The 17,811-nt window shown below is 44.0% G+C and overlaps 1 protein-coding gene across 1 annotated transcript; it reads left to right on the top strand.

Moving 5' to 3' along the window:
- The first annotated feature begins 13,466 nt into the window (after positions 1-13,466).
- LOC110529131 (putative G protein-coupled receptor 141) lies at positions 13,467-16,861 on the top strand. The gene is made up of 2 exons (XM_021611271.3): positions 13,467-13,547; positions 13,651-16,861. Exon 2 carries the CDS (start codon positions 13,676-13,678, stop codon positions 14,579-14,581), a length of 906 nt encoding a protein of 301 aa, XP_021466946.2. The 5' UTR covers positions 13,467-13,547; positions 13,651-13,675; the 3' UTR covers positions 14,582-16,861.
- Positions 16,862-17,811: the final 950 nt, after the last annotated feature.

Below are 17,811 nucleotides of genomic sequence, written 5' to 3'. Positions count from 1 at the left end.
CCGTGGGCAGATTCTGCATGTACAGCTGACCAAATTACGCAGGATTTTACTTCTAGGTTAACCGAGATTAGGGTTGTTCTAATCCTGAGACAAACCATAAAAGAAGTAGAGGCAAAACAATCTTTTTTTTTATTACTCAGGAATGCAGAGGGACAATAAACATATATTTGTATGTAGGAATATTTGTCATGATTTATGAGAGTTATGTAATATGAGCTGATGTTTAGGGCATTAACTATTTAAATAAACATGCTTCTTATTATTGGATAGTTGAATAAGTACAAAATATGATTAATAAACTGATTAACTTGATCAGAAGATACTGCTATTACTTTCCAATGTTATTCTTTTGGAGGTTTGTCTCTCCATGTCTTTTGATGACGAACAAGACTATTACAGCCTCTAATAAAACATTGTATTAGATATAGCCTGTCGTAGACAAATTATTAAATAAATAGTATCTGGACTTTCCTAGTTTAGTTAAAAACCTGACCAACAACACCATCTAGTGGTTGGCATAATTGCTATAGTGTTTTAGTTATAGTTAAATGAATCCCTAAGAAACAAACAAGTAATAAATATGCTTTACACCACATTATAAACTGGGTTGTTCGGGCCCTGAATACTGATTGGCTGGCATGTGATAAACTTGACACCTGTAACAATATAATGTATTCGGCACAAAAGCTTGCACAGGATAAACTAACATCACTTTGTCGGGCAAAGACACAACATCAAAAGTCAAAAGAACAGACAACGACTCTTCTGTTTCACCACTCACGCCACCCTGTCTGAGTAGCACCAAACGACGAGCATCACAAACACCGGGAATCTTTCCCTTCAGTTGGTCAGCTTTCACATTTACCTCTACTCCAGTAATCACTGCATTCAATGGCGCCCTTTTCTTGAGAGCAAAACAATTCACATCTCTTGCCCCCATTCGCTTAACACGGAGTGCCTGCTCCCTCTGACCAGCAGAAACACAAACAATTATCACAAGACCACTTCTGGTTCCCCTCACCAATTTCACAGCACCCTGAAACCAAAAATGGATCAGCCAAAAGGCAAGGGTCTACTTTTTCCAAAAACTTCACTCCTACTGTCACAGACTCATCTTTATCCTGACACTTCCTCCTCATTCACTTCTATTTCTCCTCCTGTCTTCAATCTCCCTTTTTTAAACAGACTCAAGCTTACCCTCTTTCTCCCTATCTGTCGTAGACTTCTCTTTTTCCCTCAATTCCTCCTCCACAAGTATAGTCTCCTTATGATAATACTGCACTTCTCCTGACATACATCTTGTTCTTGCCTTCTCAAGGGACGCCACTTAACCAGCTGTCACAATCTCCATACAATCAGCACAAACCCTCTCAGGATCTATCTTTCCCAACTGTCCCTTTATCTAGTTTTATACCGTGGCATTATTGAACACTAATTTCTGATTGGCTTGAAGGGCATTCTAGAGCGTACATTATTGACCTAAAACGCACGGTATATCAGCACGGTAGCATTCAATGGCTATAGTTCATTCTTACTTGTTCTATGTTTGAGCTGCTTTTGAAAGCAAAAGTCGAATAAAAAACATTATTGGCATTGTTGAATAGCAAGACAGGACTTATGGTTTGCTTAGCTAAACTAGCAGGTATGTTTGTTTGGATACCAAGGCAAATACTGTAGCTAAGGTATATAGTAAACTTGCTAGCTACTTCAGTGGATGTGGAAAACATTTCTAACTGCAAATGAACACATTTATAGTGGTACAGTAACTGTGTTAAATTATAGCCATGGTATAAAAGGGATAATCAACTCGAGGCACTATGCATTCTCTGGAAAATAATGTAACTCTGTGGAAGGTGCTAGACCCCCGAGTTGATTATATAGAGGTCGTGACTGGCTAGCTAGAAAGCAAGGGATAAGAATGCCCAACCATGAAGCACAGGGGTGGCAGCAACATGTTGTGTAGGTGCTTTGCTGCAGGAGGGACTGGTGCACTTCACAAAATATATTGAAGCACCATCTCAAGACATCAGCCTAGTTGCAAATGGGTCTTCCAAATGGACAATGACCCCAAGCATACTTCCAAAGTTGTGGCAAAATGGCTTAAGTACAACAAAGTCAAGGTATTGGAGTGGCCAACACAAAGCCCTGACCTCAATCCTATATAAAATTTGTGGGCAGAACTGAAAAAGCGTGTGCGAGCATGGAGGCCTACAAACCTGACTCAGTTACACCAGCTCCGTCAGGAGGAATGGGCCAAAATTCACCCAACTTATTGTGGGGAGGCTACCCGAAACATTTGACCCAAGTTAAACAATTTAAAGGCAATGCTACCAAATACTAATTGAGTGTATGTAAACTTCTGACCCACTGGGAATGTGATAAAATAAATAAAAGTTGAAATAAATCATTCTCTCTACTACTATTCTGACATTTCACATTCTTAAAATAAAGTGGTGATCCTAACTGACCTAAGACAGCGAATTTTTACTAGGATTAAATGTCAGGAATTGTGAAAAACGGAGTTTAAATGTTTTTGGCTATGGTGTATGTAAACTTCCGACTTCAACTGTATATACCTTTCAAAATATTTCCCCTAATGTTGTGCAACTTGCATAGCTACCTTCTCTTTCTCTATATATTTATTGTTGCTTCATTCCTTCCTGGCTTTCAACAGTTAAATCAAATAAATGTAATGTCCTTATCTTCATCATCGTAACGATATAGAATAAGATGCAGATGGATATCACTTCTCTTCATGTATATTGAATGGTTATGGGTCTGAATAAATAGCTGCTGTATTCTACCACCATCACGGTTCCCTACCTGTGAGTTATATTGGCTGCTGTATTAACATTCAACAAACAAGAGCTTGCATCCTGCTTGGAATAGTCTATTAGCATAAGAAATGCAGAAGAAACACATTTTTCAGCAAGCTATTCTAGTCTAGCTTTTCCTGGGACTCCAAGAGTTAAGGAGCGTTTTCTTAGGAGAGAGGCCAGTGGAGCGCAGGTTCTTTTGTGCAAGAGACAGAGGCTATATAAGACTGCCAGTAAGATTGCACCAAAATCATCCATTTATCGGATCATCAAGAACTTCAAGGAGAGCGGTTCAATTGTTGTGAAGAAGGCTTCAGGGCACCCAAGAAAGAACAGCAAGTGCCAGGACCGTCTCCTAAAGTTGATTCAGCTGCGGGATCGGGGCACCACCAGTACAGAGCTTGCTCAGGAATGGCAGCAGGTAGATGTGAGTGCATCTGTATGCACAGTGAGGTGAAGACTTTTGGAGGATGGCTTGGTGTCAAGAAGGGCAGCAAAGAAGCCACTTCTCTCCAGGAAAAACATCAGGGACAAACTGATATTCTACAAAAGGTACAGGGATTGGACTGCTGAAGACTGGGGTAAAGTCATTTTCACTGATAAATCCCCTTTCCGATTGTTTGGGGCATCTGGAAAAAAGCTTGTCGGGAGAAGACAAGGTGAGCGCTACCATCAGTCCCGTGTCATGCCAACAGTAAAGCATCCTGAGACCATTCATGTGTGGGGTTGCTTCTCAGCCAAGGGAGTGGGATCTCTCACAATTGTGCCTAAGAACACAGCCATGAATAAAGAATGGTACCAACACATCCTCCGAGAGCAACTTCTTCCAACCATCCAGGAACAGTTTGGTGACAAACAAGGCCTTTCCCAGCATGATGGTGTTACGGTGCGTGAATGAGGACCCAAAAGCGAATTAACGTAAACAGAGCTTCTTTAATAACCAAACATAGGTAGGCTCAGATGGACCGGCAGATTCCGACAGGACAGGACAAGGTTGCAGCAAACATGACGATAGTCTGGTTCAGGCATGACTAACACAAACAAGAATCCGACAAGGACAGAAGCAGGAACAGAGAGAGATATAGAGACCTAATCAGAGGGAAAAAGGGAACAGGTGGGAAAAGGGGTGAACGAGGTAGTTAGAGGAGACAAGGAACAGCTGGGGGAAGGAGGGTAAGGAAAGGTAACCTAATACGACCAGCAGAGGGAGACAGGGTGAAGAGAAAGAACAAGACACAACATGACAATACATGACAGTACCCCCCCACTCACCGAGCGCCTCCTGGCGCACTCGAGGAGGAAACCTGGCGGCAACGGAGGAAATCATCGATCAGCGCACGGTCCAGCACGTCCCGAGAGGGAACCCAACTCCTCTCCTCAGGACCGTACCCCTCCCAATCTACTAGGTACTGATGACCACGGCCCCGAGGACGCATGTCCAAAATCCTACGGACCCTGTAGATGGGTGCGCCCTCGACAAGGATGGGGGGGGGGGGGAAGACGAGCGGGGGCGCGAAGAACGGGCTTGACACAGGAGACATGGAAGACCGGGTGGACGCGACGAAGATATCGCGGAAGAAGAAGTCGAACTGCGACAGGATTAATGATCTGGGAAATACGGAACGGACCAATGAACCGCGGGGTCAACTTGCGAGAAGCGGTCTTAAGGGGAAGGTTCTGAGTGGAGAGCCAAACTCTCTGACCGCGACAATATCTAGGACTCTTAGTTCTACGCTTATTAGCAGCCCTCACAGTCTGCGCCCTATAACGGCAAAGTGCAGACCTGACCCTCTTCCAGGTGCGCTCGCAACGTTGGACAAAAGCCTGAGCGGAGGGGACGCTGGACTCGGCGAACTGAGATGAGAACAGCGGAGGCTGGTACCCGAGGCTACTCTGAAAAGGAGATAGCCCGGTCGCAGACGAAGGAAGCGAGTTGTGGGCGTATTCTGCCCAGGGGAGCTGTTCTGACCAAGACGCAGGGTTGCGAAAAGAAAGACTGCGTAAGATGCGACCAATAGTCTGATTGGCCCGTTCTGCTTGACCGTTAGACTGGGGGTGAAAGCCGGAAGAGAGACTGACGGAAGCCCCAATCAAACGGCAAAACTCCCTCCAAAATTGAGACGTGAATTGCGGACCTCTGTCCGAAACGACGTCTGACGGAAGGCCATGAATTCTGAAAACATTCTCGATGATGATTTGTGCCGTCTCTTTAGCAGAAGGAAGCTTAGCAAGGGGAATAAAATGAGCCGCCTTAGAGAACCTGTCGACAACCGTAAGAATAACAGTCTTCCCCGCTGACGAAGGCAGTCCGGTGACAAAATCTAAGGCGATGTGAGACCACGGTCGAGAGGGAATGGGAAGCGGCCTGAGACGGCCGGCAGGAGGAGAGTTACCGGACTTAGTCTGCGCGCAGACCGAACAAGCAGCCACGAAGCGACGCGTGTCATGCTCCCGGGTGGGCCACCAAAAACGCTGGCGAATGGAAGCAAGCGTACCCCGAACGCCAGGGTGGCCGGCTAACTTGGCAGAGTGAGCCCACTGAAGAACGGCCAGACGAGTAGGAACGGGAACGAAAAGAAGGTTCCTAGGACAAGCGCGCGGCGACGGAGTTTGAGTGAGTGCTTGCTTTACCTGCCTCTCAATTCCCCAGACAGTCAACCCAACAACACGCCCCTCAGGGAGAATCCCCTCGGGGTCAGTGGAGGCTACTGAAGAACTGAAGAGACGAGATAAAGCATCCGGCTTGGTGTTCTTAGAGCCCGGACGATAAGAAATCACGAACTCGAAACGAGCGAAAAACAGCACCCAGCGCGCCTGACGCGCATTAAGTCGTTTGGCAGAACGGATGTACTCAAGGTTCCTATGGTCAGTCCAAACGACAAAAGGAACGGTCGCCCCCTCCAACCACTGTCGCCATTCGCCTAGGGCTAAGCGGATGGCGAGCAGTTCGCGGTTTCCTACATCATAGTTACGTTCCGACGGCGACAGGCGATGAGAAAAATACGCGCAAGGGTGGACCTTGTCGTCAGAGAGGGAGCGCTGAGAAAGAATGGCTCCCACGCCCACCTCTGACGCGTCAACCTCGACAACGAACTGTCTAGTGACGTCAGGTGTAACAAGGATAGGTGCGGATGTAAAACGATTCTTGAGGAGATCAAAAGCTCCCTGGGCGGAAACGGACCACTTAAAGCACGTCTTGACAGAAGTAAGGGCTGTGAGAGGAGCTGCCACCTGACCGAAATTACGGATGAAACGACGATAGAAGTTCGCGAAGCCGAGAAAGCACTGCAGCTCGACGCGTGACTTAGGGACGGGCCAATCAATGACAGCTTGGACCTTAGCGGGATCCATCTTAATGCCTTCAGCGGAAATAACAGAACCGAGAAATGTGACGGAGGAGGCATGAAAAGAGCACTTCTCAGCCTTCACAAAAAGACAATTCTCTAAAAGGCGCTGGAGGACACGTCGAACATGCTGAACATGAATCTGGAGTGACGGTGAAAAAATCAGGATATCGTCAAGGTAAACGAAAACAAAGATGTTCAGCATGTCTCTCAGGACATCATTGACTAATGCCTGAAAGACAGCTGGAGCGTTAGCGAGGCCGAAAGGAAGAACCCGGTTTTCAAAGTGCCCTAACGGAGTGTTAAACGCCGTCTTCCACTCGTCCCCCTCCCTGATGCGCACGAGATGGTAAGCGTTACGAAGGTCCAACTTAGTGAAAAACCTGGCTCCCTGCAGGATCTCGAAGGCTGAAGACATAAGAGGAAGCGGATAACGATTCTTCACTGTTATGTCATTCAGCCCTCGATAATCTATGCAGGGGCGCAGGGACCCGTCCTTCTTCTTAACAAAAAAAAACCCCGCTCCGGCGGGAGAGGAGGAGGGGACTATGGTACCGGCGTCAAGAGCTACAGACAAATAATCCTCGAGAGCCTTACGTTCGGGAGCCGACAGAGAGTACAGTCTACCCCGGGGGGGAGTGGCTCCCGGAAGGAGATCAATACTACAATCATACGACCGGTGTGGAGGAAGAGAGGTGGCCCTGAACACCGTGCGCAGATCGTGATATTCCTCCGGCACCCCTGTCAAATCACCAGGCTCCTCCTGTGAAGAAGAGACAGAGGAAACAGGAGGGATAGCAGACATTAAACATTTCACATGACAAGAGACGTTCCAGGAGAGGATAGAATTACTAGACCAATTAATAGAAGGATTATGACAAACTAGCCAGGGATGGCCCAAAACAACAGGTGTAAAAGGTGAACGAAAAATTAAAAAAGAAATGGTTTCGCTATGATTACCAGAGACAGTGAGGGTTAAAGGTAGCGTCTCACGCTGAATCCTGGGGAGAGGACTACCATCCAGGGCGAACAAGGCCGTGGACTCCCTTAACTGTCTGAGAGGAATGTCATGTTCCCGAGCCCAGGTCTCGTCCATAAAACAGCCCTCCGCCCCAGAGTCTATTAAGGCACTGCAGGAAGCTGACGAACCGGTCCAGCGTAGATGGACCGACAAGGTAGTGCAGGATCTTGAAGGAGAGACAGGAGTAGTAGCGCTCACCAGTAGCCCTCCGCTTACTGATGAGCTCTGGCTTTTACTGGACATGAAGTGACAAAATGACCAGCAGAACCGCAATAGAGACAGAGGCGGTTGGTGATTCTCCGTTCCCTCTCCTTAGTCGAGATGCGGATACCTCCCAGCTGCATAGGCTCAGCACCCGAGCCGGCAGAGGAAGATGGTAGTGATGCGGAGAGGGGGGCAACGGAGAACGCGAGCTCCTTTCCACGAGCTCGGTGACGAAGATCAACCCGTCGCTCAATGCGAATAGCGAGTTCAATCAAGGAATCCACGCTGGAAGGAACCTCCCGGGAGAGAATCTCATCCTTTACCTCTGCGCGGAGACCCTCCAGAAAACGAGCGAGCAAAGCCGGCTCGTTCCAGCCACTGGAGGCAGCAAGAGTGCGAAACTCAATAGAGTAGTCTGTTATGGATCGATTACCTTGACATAGGGAAGACAGGGCCCTGGAAGCCTCCTCCCCAAAAACAAATCGGTCAAAAACCCGTATCATCTCCTCAAAGTCCTGATACTGGTTAGTACACTCAGCCCTTGCCTCCCAGATTGCCGTGCCCCACTCACGAGCCCGTCCAGTAAGGAGAGATATGACGTAGGCGACACGAGCAGTGCTCCTGGAGTAAGTGTTGGGCTGGAGAGAAAACACAATATCACACTGGGTGAGGAACGAGCGGCATTCAGTGGGCTCCCCAGAGTAACACGGCGGGTTATTGATTCTGGGCTCCGGAGATTCGAAAGCCCTGGAAGTGGCCGGTGGATCGAGGCGGAGATGGTGAACCTGTTCTGTGAGGTTGGAGACTTGGGTGGCCAGGGTCTCAACGGCATGTCGAGCAGCAGACAATTCCTGCTCGTGTCTGCCTAGCATCGCTCCCTGGATCTCGACGGCTGAGTGGAGAGGATCCGAAGTCGCTGGGTCCATTCTTGGTCGGATTCTTCTGTTACGGTGCGTGAATGAGGACCCAAAAGCGAATTAACGTAAACAGAGCTTCTTTAATAACCAAACATAGGTAGGCTCAGATGGACCGGCAGATTCCGACAGGACAGGACAAGGTTGCAGCAAACATGACGATAGTCTGGTTCAGGCATGACTAACACAAACAAGAATCCGACAAGGACAGAAGCAGGAACAGAGAGAGATATAGAGACCTAATCAGAGGGAAAAAGGGAACAGGTGGGAAAAGGGGTGAACGAGGTAGTTAGAGGAGACAAGGAACAGCTGGGGGAAGGAGGGTAAGGAAAGGTAACCTAATACGACCAGCAGAGGGAGACAGGGTGAAGAGAAAGAACAAGACACAACATGACAATACATGACAGATGGAGCCTTGCCATAAGGCAAAAGTAATAACTAAGTGGCTCGGGGAACAATACATCGATATTTTGGGTCCATGGCCAGGAAACTCCCCAGACCTTAATCCCATTGAGAACCTTTGGTCAAACCTCAAGAGGCGGGTGAACAAACAAAACCCCACAAATTCTGACAAACTCCAAGCATTGATTATGCAAGAACGGGCTGCCATCAGTCAGGATGTGGCCCAGAAGTTAATTGACAGCATGCCAGGGCGGATTGCAAAGGTCTTGAAAAAGAAGGGTCAACACTGCAAACATTGACTCTTTGCATCAACTTCATGTAATTGTCAATAAACGCCTTTGACACTTATGAAAATGCTTGTAATTATACTTCAGCATTCCATAGTAACATCTGACAAATATCTAAAGACACTGCAGCAGCAAACTTTGTGGAAATGTATATTTGTGTCATTCTCAAAACTTTTGGCCACGACTGTATAGTGAAAGTCCCCGCATACGTACTGATTTAAAAGCAACGATATTTGCGTGATAGGCTGTTTTAAAACTTTGCAGCTGCAATTAAATTAAATAAAATAAGCAGATTGAGATATGTAAATTAGATGTGCATGGTTACTACATGATTCTTCCATATGTGTTATTTCATAGTGTTGATGTCTTCACTATTATTCTACAATGTAGAAAATAGTAAAATTAAATAAATTACTTGAATGAGTAGATGTGTCCAAACTTATGACTGGTACTGTACTTTACTAGAAATTTGATAAACAGTGAAATGAGATCTCCACACATAGTATCGGCTGTAAGCCACACACAGGAAAACTCTTGTCATTGTAGTCAATAATTATCCAACTGTACCACCTGACAGGTCGTATCTGCATACCAATGACTACTGGAGAGGCCAGTTCTTATGTGTGTGTGCAACCAGTAAGTACTCTGAAAAGGACAACCTTATGTTATGTCAAAGGTATGACCATGTGTTTCTCTCATGTGTTGCTTCAGAAGAGGGTCAGCTAAATTTGTGTTTCTATTTATTCAGATGTTGTCTGTTTTACTATATTCTCACGTATTCCCTTTGCCAGATCTCTTTATTGAGCTTTTCAGACGACTTAGATCATGACTGTTATTTGTCGGTGCTGTTTAGCTATATACAGATTCTATGGGTATGATAGATCAATGTCCATATTGGATGCAATTTGAATAGAATTGATGGAGAGATAGAACGATTGTGAGAGTGCCCGCATGTGCAGTCATTTAAGGTAACAATATTTGCGTGATAGGCTGTTTTAAAACTCTGCAGCTGCAATTAAATCAAACAAATCGGCAGATTGAGATATGTAAATTAGACCACATTCAGTCTTTATATTACTGCAGCAAATGTAGTCCTACCTTTCATAAGAAAAAAAGTTACCCTGATGAGATGATACATGCATTATGCGCTGCGCTCTATACTGAGATACGCTGTCTGTCCCCACCCTGAGCTTTGATGATTGATCATACAGATAGCAGAGAGTAGGCCGGGGTCCATAGAGAAGACAGATTTAGACACATATAATTTAACAGTTCCGTTTCACGTCATGCTGTTCATAGAAATAATTGATTTGAATTTACCGGTTTCTTGCAGATATTTATCCTGAAAAAGGGGAGTGGGTTTGGGTGGAAAATCTCCGTACCCAGGTTGCTATTCAAACCTAGTTAGGGTTATGCCAAGATTAGGATAAGGGTTGTGGTTGGAGTTGAACTGGAATATGGACATGAAGCTAGGGTTGTGGTTGAGGCAAGGGAAAGTGTTGAACCCGGGATGTGGACATGAAGCTAGGGTTAGGGTTGTGGGTGAGGCTTAAGTTAGGGTTGAACCAGGATGTGGACATGAAGCTAGGGTTAACCCTAGACCTAACCTTAGTTTATCGTACTTTTAACCTGTGTTTTAACCTACTTCTCTTTGGACCCGTAAAGTGCTGGAGCTTGGTTTCACCTGGCTCTCACTTTGACCCAAGGTGCAGGAGCCGGTTCCAGGTAACATATTTCTAAATCATTTATTGGTGCAGAAAAGAGAACTGAAAACAATGAACTGAAACACCTTTATAATCTACACCATCACTAAATGGAAAGTCAACAAATACCCTTTAATGCTCCTCCCACTGATAAAGTATGGACTGGAGAAGCCCCTTACACTTCTTGATTTCTTTGTATTGCCTTTAAAAATGAAATGGTACCATATATATCTACACAATTCAAAATTGAAGACGTTGTGCGAATGTGCTGTGCATACAGTACAAGTGATGCAATGTTGAAAATAACTTTTATGCAGTACCACCAATAGCTAAATTAAGCCGGTTTACAAAGGCAATACAAAGAAATCAGGAAATGTTCTGGGCTTCTTCAGTTCATGCTTTATCATTGGGAGGAAAATGTAAGGGTATTTGTTGACTTTCCATTTAGTGATGCTGTAGATTAGAAAGGTGTTTTAGTTCCTTATTTCAGTTCTCTATTCTGCACTAATAAAGGATTATGGAATATGTCTCCTAAGATAAAGACGAGTGTATCAGTGTCATGATCTACATAGCATGTTGGGTACCTTCCTGGCAGACAGATTTACTGCATCCAGAGACTCCTCCTCCTGCTCTCAGTAAATGGTAAATTAGCATTGACAATATATAAACCCAAAGGGAATTACTGTAACCTTATCTTTGATATTCAGTCAATATTTGCTTTCATGTCTCGCCTGTCAGTAATAGGAAGTATTTGGTTATACTTCCGCCGTAGATAAATTGATCTACAGTCCCAGTCAAAAGTTTGGACACATCTACTCATTCAACTGTTTTTATTTATTTGTACTATTTTCTACATTGTAGAATAATAGTGAAGACATCAAAACTATAAAATAACAAATATGGAATCATGTAGTAACCAAAAAAGTGTTCAACAAATCAAAATATATTTTAGATTTTAGATTCTTCAAAGTAGCCACCCTTTGCCTTGATGACAGCTTTGCACACTCTTGGCATTCTCTCAACCAACGTCATGAGGAATTATTTTCCAACAGTCTTGAAGGAGTTCCCACATATGCTGAGCACTTGTTGACTGCTTTTCCTTCACTCTGCGGTCCAACTCATCCCAAACCACCTCAATTGGGTTGAGGTCGGTGATTGTGGAGGCCAGGTCATCTGATGCAGCACTCCATCACTCTTCTTGTTCAAATAGCCCTTACACAGCCTGGAGGTGTGTTTTGGGTCATTAGAGTGTTGAAAAACAAATGATAGTCCCGCTAAGCGCAAACCAGATGGGATGGCGTATCGCTGCAAAATGCTGTGGTAGACATGCTGGTTAAGTGTGCCTTGAATTCTAAATAAATCACTGAGAGGGTCACCAGAAAAGCACCCCCACACCGTCACACCTCATCCTCCATGCTTCACAGTGGGAACCACACATGCAGAGATCATCCGTTCGCCTACTCTGCGTCTCACAAAGACACGGCGGTTGGAACCAAAAATCTCAAATTTTGACTCATCAGACCAAAGGACAGAATTCCAGCGGTCTAATGTCCATTGCTCTTGTTTCTTGGCCCAAGCAAGTCTCTTCTTATTATTGGTGTCCTTTAGTAGTGGTTTCTTTGCAGAAATTTGACCACTCAGTGAAGCATTTATTTGGGCTGCAATCGGAGGCTCGTAACTACAACTAACTTATCCTCTGCAGCAGTGGTAACTCTGGGCCTTCCTTTCCTGTGGCGGTCCTCATGAGAGACAGTTTCATCATAGCACTTGATGGTTTTTGCGACTGCACTTGAAGTTCTTGAAATGTTTTGTATTGACTGACCATGTCCTAAAGTAATGATTTACTGTCGTTTCTCTTTGCTTATTTGAGCTGTTCTTGCCATAATATGGACTTGGTCTTTTACCAAATAGGGCAATCTTCTTTATACCATCTCCCTACCTTGTCACAACACAACTGATTGGCTCAAACGCATTAAGATGGAAAGAAATTCCACAAATGAACTTTTAACAAGGCACCTGTTAATTGAAATGCACCCCAGGTGACTACCTCATGAAGCTGGTTGAGAGAATGCCAAGAGTGTGCAAAGCAGTTTTAAAGGCAAAGGGTGGCTACTTTGAAGAATCTAAAATATAAAATATATTTAGATTTGTTTAACAGTTATTTTGGTTACTACATGATTCCATATGTGTTATTTCATAGTTTTGATGTCCTCACTATTCTACAATGTAGAAATTAGTAAAAATAAAGAAAGTCCCTTGAATGAGTAGGTGTGTCCAAACTTTTGACTGATACTGTACTAGAAATCTGGTAAAATCTATCAGCTACAAGCCACACGCAGGAAAACTCTTGTCATTGGAGTCAATAATTATCCAACTGTACCTCCTGACAGGTCGTATATGCATACCAATGACTACTGGAGAGGCCAGTTCTTAGGTGTGTATGCAGCCGGTGAGTACTCTGAAACGGACAACCTTATGTTATGTCAAAGGTATGACCATGTGTTTCTCTCATGTGTTGCTTCAGAAGAGGATCAGCTAAATTTGTGTTTCTATTTATTCAGATGTTGTCTGTTTTACTATATTCTCACCTATTCCCTTTGCCAGATCTCTTTATTAAGCTTTTCAGACGACTTAGATCATGACTGTTATTTGTCAGTGCTGTTTAGCTATGTACAGATTATATGGGTATGATAGATCAATGTCCATTTTGGATGCAATTTGAATAGAATTGATGGAGAGATAGAACGATTGTGAGAGAGCCCGCATTATCTTCTACATTTACATCTACATTTACATTTTGGTCATTTAGCAGACGCTCTTATCCAGAGCCACTCACAGTTGGTGCATTCAACTAAGGTAAGACGACCACCTAACTAACCAAACAGTGAATTTATAAGCATACTCTTTGTATCTAAATAATAGTGTTAAATGTCTTACTTCAAACTTACTCCTTATTTAGCATTTCAGAGACCCAAGACGAGAGAATGGGGAATGAGAGCAATACATCTTGCGACAACATAGATGACAATGTCATACCTAAATCATACAGATATGCATTGCTGTCAATATACACTATAGTGCTTATTGGAGGGATCATCAGCATGTCCCTCATGATCAACAACATCAAGTTCAACGCCTGCTCGGTGACCACCACAGCCGTCTTGAACCTGATCATGGTCCACATCCTCTTTCTCCTGACCGTGCCCTTCCGCCTCTACTTCTACGCGGCCGGCGAGTGGCATCTCGGGCCTAACTTCTGCAAGGTGGTCAGTGCCATGATCCTCGCCCACATGTACCTAGCCTTTATCTTCTACGTGATAATTCTGGTGATCCGCTATCACGACTTCTTCAGGAGTTCTAAGCAGGTGTTCTACAGGAGGCTACATGCCCTAGGGGCCAGTGCTGCTGTCTGGGGCCTCATGCTAATTGTGGTGGTCCCTTTAACTGCTGTGAAATATGGATCATCTACAGACAGTAACACAACCACCAGTGAAAATCAGTGCTTTAACTTTGGAGGAGTTTTTGATGAGAAACATGCTGTAGCTGTGCTGAACTACATCCTCAGTGCTCTCATCATCATACTTACATTAGCCCTGGGCTGTTGTCAGATGTGTATTCTGTGGAGTGTGTACAGAACTCACAGGGCGATGATCTTCTCGCAACAGGAGTTTTGGGCTCAGATCAAAAGTATTTTCTTTATGCTGGCCATTATAGTATGCTTTGTTCCATACAATGCATTCAGGATTTACTATGTGAGTCATTTTAATGCCAATCTCCAGGTAAAGAATGAGATTGCTCTCGCCGTCACAACATTCAGCTGCTTTGACATGCTGACTTTTATAGGGAGAGTGTCGTTCAGACCCTGTGATACAATATGCTGTGTACTTTGATTATCAATACTGATTATTGAGTCAGATATTATTCTATTTGCACCTTATTTGCACCATGTTAACCAAATGTACAAAACTACAGTGCACAAAACATTAGGAACACCTGCTCTTTCCATGACATAGACTGACCAGGTGAATCCAGGTGAAAGCTATGATCCCTTATTGATGTCACCTGTTAAATCCACTTCAATCAGTGTAGATGAAGAGAAGGAGACAGGTTAAAGAAATATGTTCAAGCCTTGAGACATGGATTGTGTCTGTGTGCCATTCAGAGGGTGAATGGGCAAGACAAAATATTTAAGTGCTTTTCAAATCAAATCAAATCAAATCAAATTGTATTTGTCACATACACATGGTTAGCAGATGTTAATGCGAGTGTAGCAAAATGCTTGTGCTTCTAGTTCCGACAATGCAGTAATAACAAGTCATCTAACTAACAATTCCAAAACTACTGTCTTGTACACAGTGTAAGGGGATAAAGAATATGTACATAAGGATATATGAATAAGTGATGGTACAGAGCAGCATAGGCAAGATACAGTAGATGGTATCGGGTACAGTATGTACAAATGAGATGAGTATGTAAACAAAGTGGCATAGTATAGTATAAAGTGGCTAGTGATACATGTATTACATAAGGATACCGTCGATGATATAGAGTACAGTATATACGTATGCATATGAGATGAATAATGTAGGGTAAGTAACATTTATATAAGGTAGCATTGTTTAAAGTGGCTAGTGATATATTTACATCATTTCCCATCAATTCCCATTATTAAAGTGGCTGGAGTTGAGTCAGTGTCAGTGTGTTGGCAGCAGCCACTCAGTGTTAGTGGTGGCTGTTTAACAGTCTGATGGCCTTGAGATAGAAGCTGTTTTTCAGTCTCTCGGTCCCAGCTTTGATGCACCTGTACTGACCTCGCCTTCTGGATGATAGCGGGGTGAACAGGCAGTGGCTCGGGTGGTTGATGTCCTTGATGATCTTTATGGCCTTCCTGTGACATCGGGTGGTGTAGGTGTCCTGGAGGGCAGGTAGTTTGCCCCCGGTGATGCGTTGTGCAGACCTCACTACCCTCTGGAGAGCCTTACGGTTGAGGGCGGAGCAGTTGCCGTACCAGGCGGTGATACAGCCCGCCAGGATGCTCTCAATTGTGCATCTGTAGAAGTTTGTGAGTGCTTTTGGTGACAAGCCAAATTTCTTCAGCCTCCTGAGGTTGAAGAGGCGCTGCTGCGCCTTCTTCACGATGCTGTCTGTGTGAGTGGACCAATTCAGTTTGTCTGTGATGTGTATGCCGAGGAACTTAAAACTTGCTACCCTCTCCACTACTGTTCCATCGATGTGGATAGGGGGGTGTTCCCTCTGCTGTTTCCTGATGTCCACAATCATCTCCTTAGTTTTGTTGACGTTGAGTGTGAGGTTATTTTCCTGACACCACACTCCGAGGGCCCTCACCTCCTCCCTGTAGGCCGTCTCATTTTGAATGGGGTATGGTGGTAGGTGCCAGGCGCACCAGTGTGAGTGTGTCAAGAACTGCAACGCTCAACAGTTTCCTGTGTGTATCAAGAATGGCCCACCATCCAAAGGACATCCAGTCAACTTAACACAACTTTTGGAAGTATTGGAGTCAACATGAGCCAGCACCCCTGTGGAACGCTTTCGACACCTTGTGGTCAATGCCCAACGAGTTGAGGCTGTTCTGAGGGCAAAAGGGGGTGCAACTCAATATTAGGAAGGTGTTCCTAATGTTCTGTACACTCAGTGCATATACTTTGATATCCTTCGAAGTGAAAGAGTTATAACTCTTAAAGGTAAATTACTCATTATAGCACTTTCCTATGTAGGATATGATAATGCCATTTAGCAGATGTTTTTATCCAAAGCGACTCACAGACATGTGTGCATACATTTTACATATTGGTTGTCCCTGGAATTGAACCCACTATCTTGGCATTGTGGACGCCATGCTCTACAAACTGATCAAATCAGAAAAGACAAGAAAACAAACTGTGGAACTGTGTTTATTGCTAACTGTTGTAAAGTTCTGGAACATTAAACAAAGTAGTTACACACTCCCACTCCACATTGATGGGTTTGTACATGTTAGCTAAACTGATTCCTAAATAACCAGCCACCTAGTGTGTCATACTGTTACATTTACATATATTTTATGCTAATTTTGTAACAAACATATACATGTTGATAGATCATGCAATCTTTATATTTTTTACAACTACATTTTCAAGTGAATCATATTTTTGATTAAAATGTTACTCTTTGTTTGTACAATGTTTCTTGTGTTCACAGTTCCCTCCCTTTTGAGAAGACATGTCCATATTATTTAGAAAGGAATAATATAAGTAAGCAATAAGGCCATAGGGGTTTGGTATATGGCTAATATACCACGGCTAAGGGCTGTTCTTGTGCACAACGTAACATGGAATGCTTGGATACAGACCGTAGCCATGGTATATAGGCCATACACCACAAACCCCTGAGGTGCCTTATTGCCATTATAAACTGGTTACCAATGTAATTAGAGCAGTAAAAAAATGTCTGATATACCATGGCTGTCAACCAATCAGCATTCATGGCTTGAACCAACCAGTTTATAATAAGAATTAATCTACATCGAATGACTGCAATTAGTGCAGCATCACATTAGTGGAAACCAAGTCTGTTCTCAGGGCAGGCCTGGATGTAGATAAATATGTTTGAGTGGCGTTGAGACTATTTTTGCATTTTAGCTAACCCTTTCCTAACCTTAACCTAATTCTCCTAAACCCGCCACGTTAATTATCCTAATTATGCATGTTCTCCTAACCTGCTGCGAAAAGTTACTTATGCTAGTCAAAACCGGCAGACCTGCCCTGAGAACAGTCTTCGTTTCCATTAATGCGATACTGCTCAATCATTGAAAACGCTCATCAGCTACATTTTAAAGCATTACATAGCAGGAGTAGGCATGCACAGTTCATAATGAAGTACCCACTTCAGTGGTGCTTAGCTTCAACAACAGCACTGCAAACTGTTACACTAACTTGCCATAAAGTATTGGTTGCTGCATCTGTGGTCGACATCAATAGTGATACAGTCTCGGTTGAAAAATACAACTCCAAACAAAGCACACATGTATAAAATAGTGAAAGTACATTGCAGAAGTGTGTAAAGAAACACTGCACAAATTAGGATGTTGACAGACCTAGTGTAAATAATGCCGATATCAGGT

Source organism: Oncorhynchus mykiss, chromosome 8, assembly GCF_057628025.1.
Source record: "Oncorhynchus mykiss isolate SJ-2025 chromosome 8, ASM5762802v1, whole genome shotgun sequence".
Taxonomy (NCBI): Eukaryota; Metazoa; Chordata; class Actinopteri; order Salmoniformes; family Salmonidae; genus Oncorhynchus; species Oncorhynchus mykiss.
The sequence above is the reverse complement of the archived record's forward strand: the minus strand, read 5'-3'. Positions and strand labels throughout refer to the sequence as shown.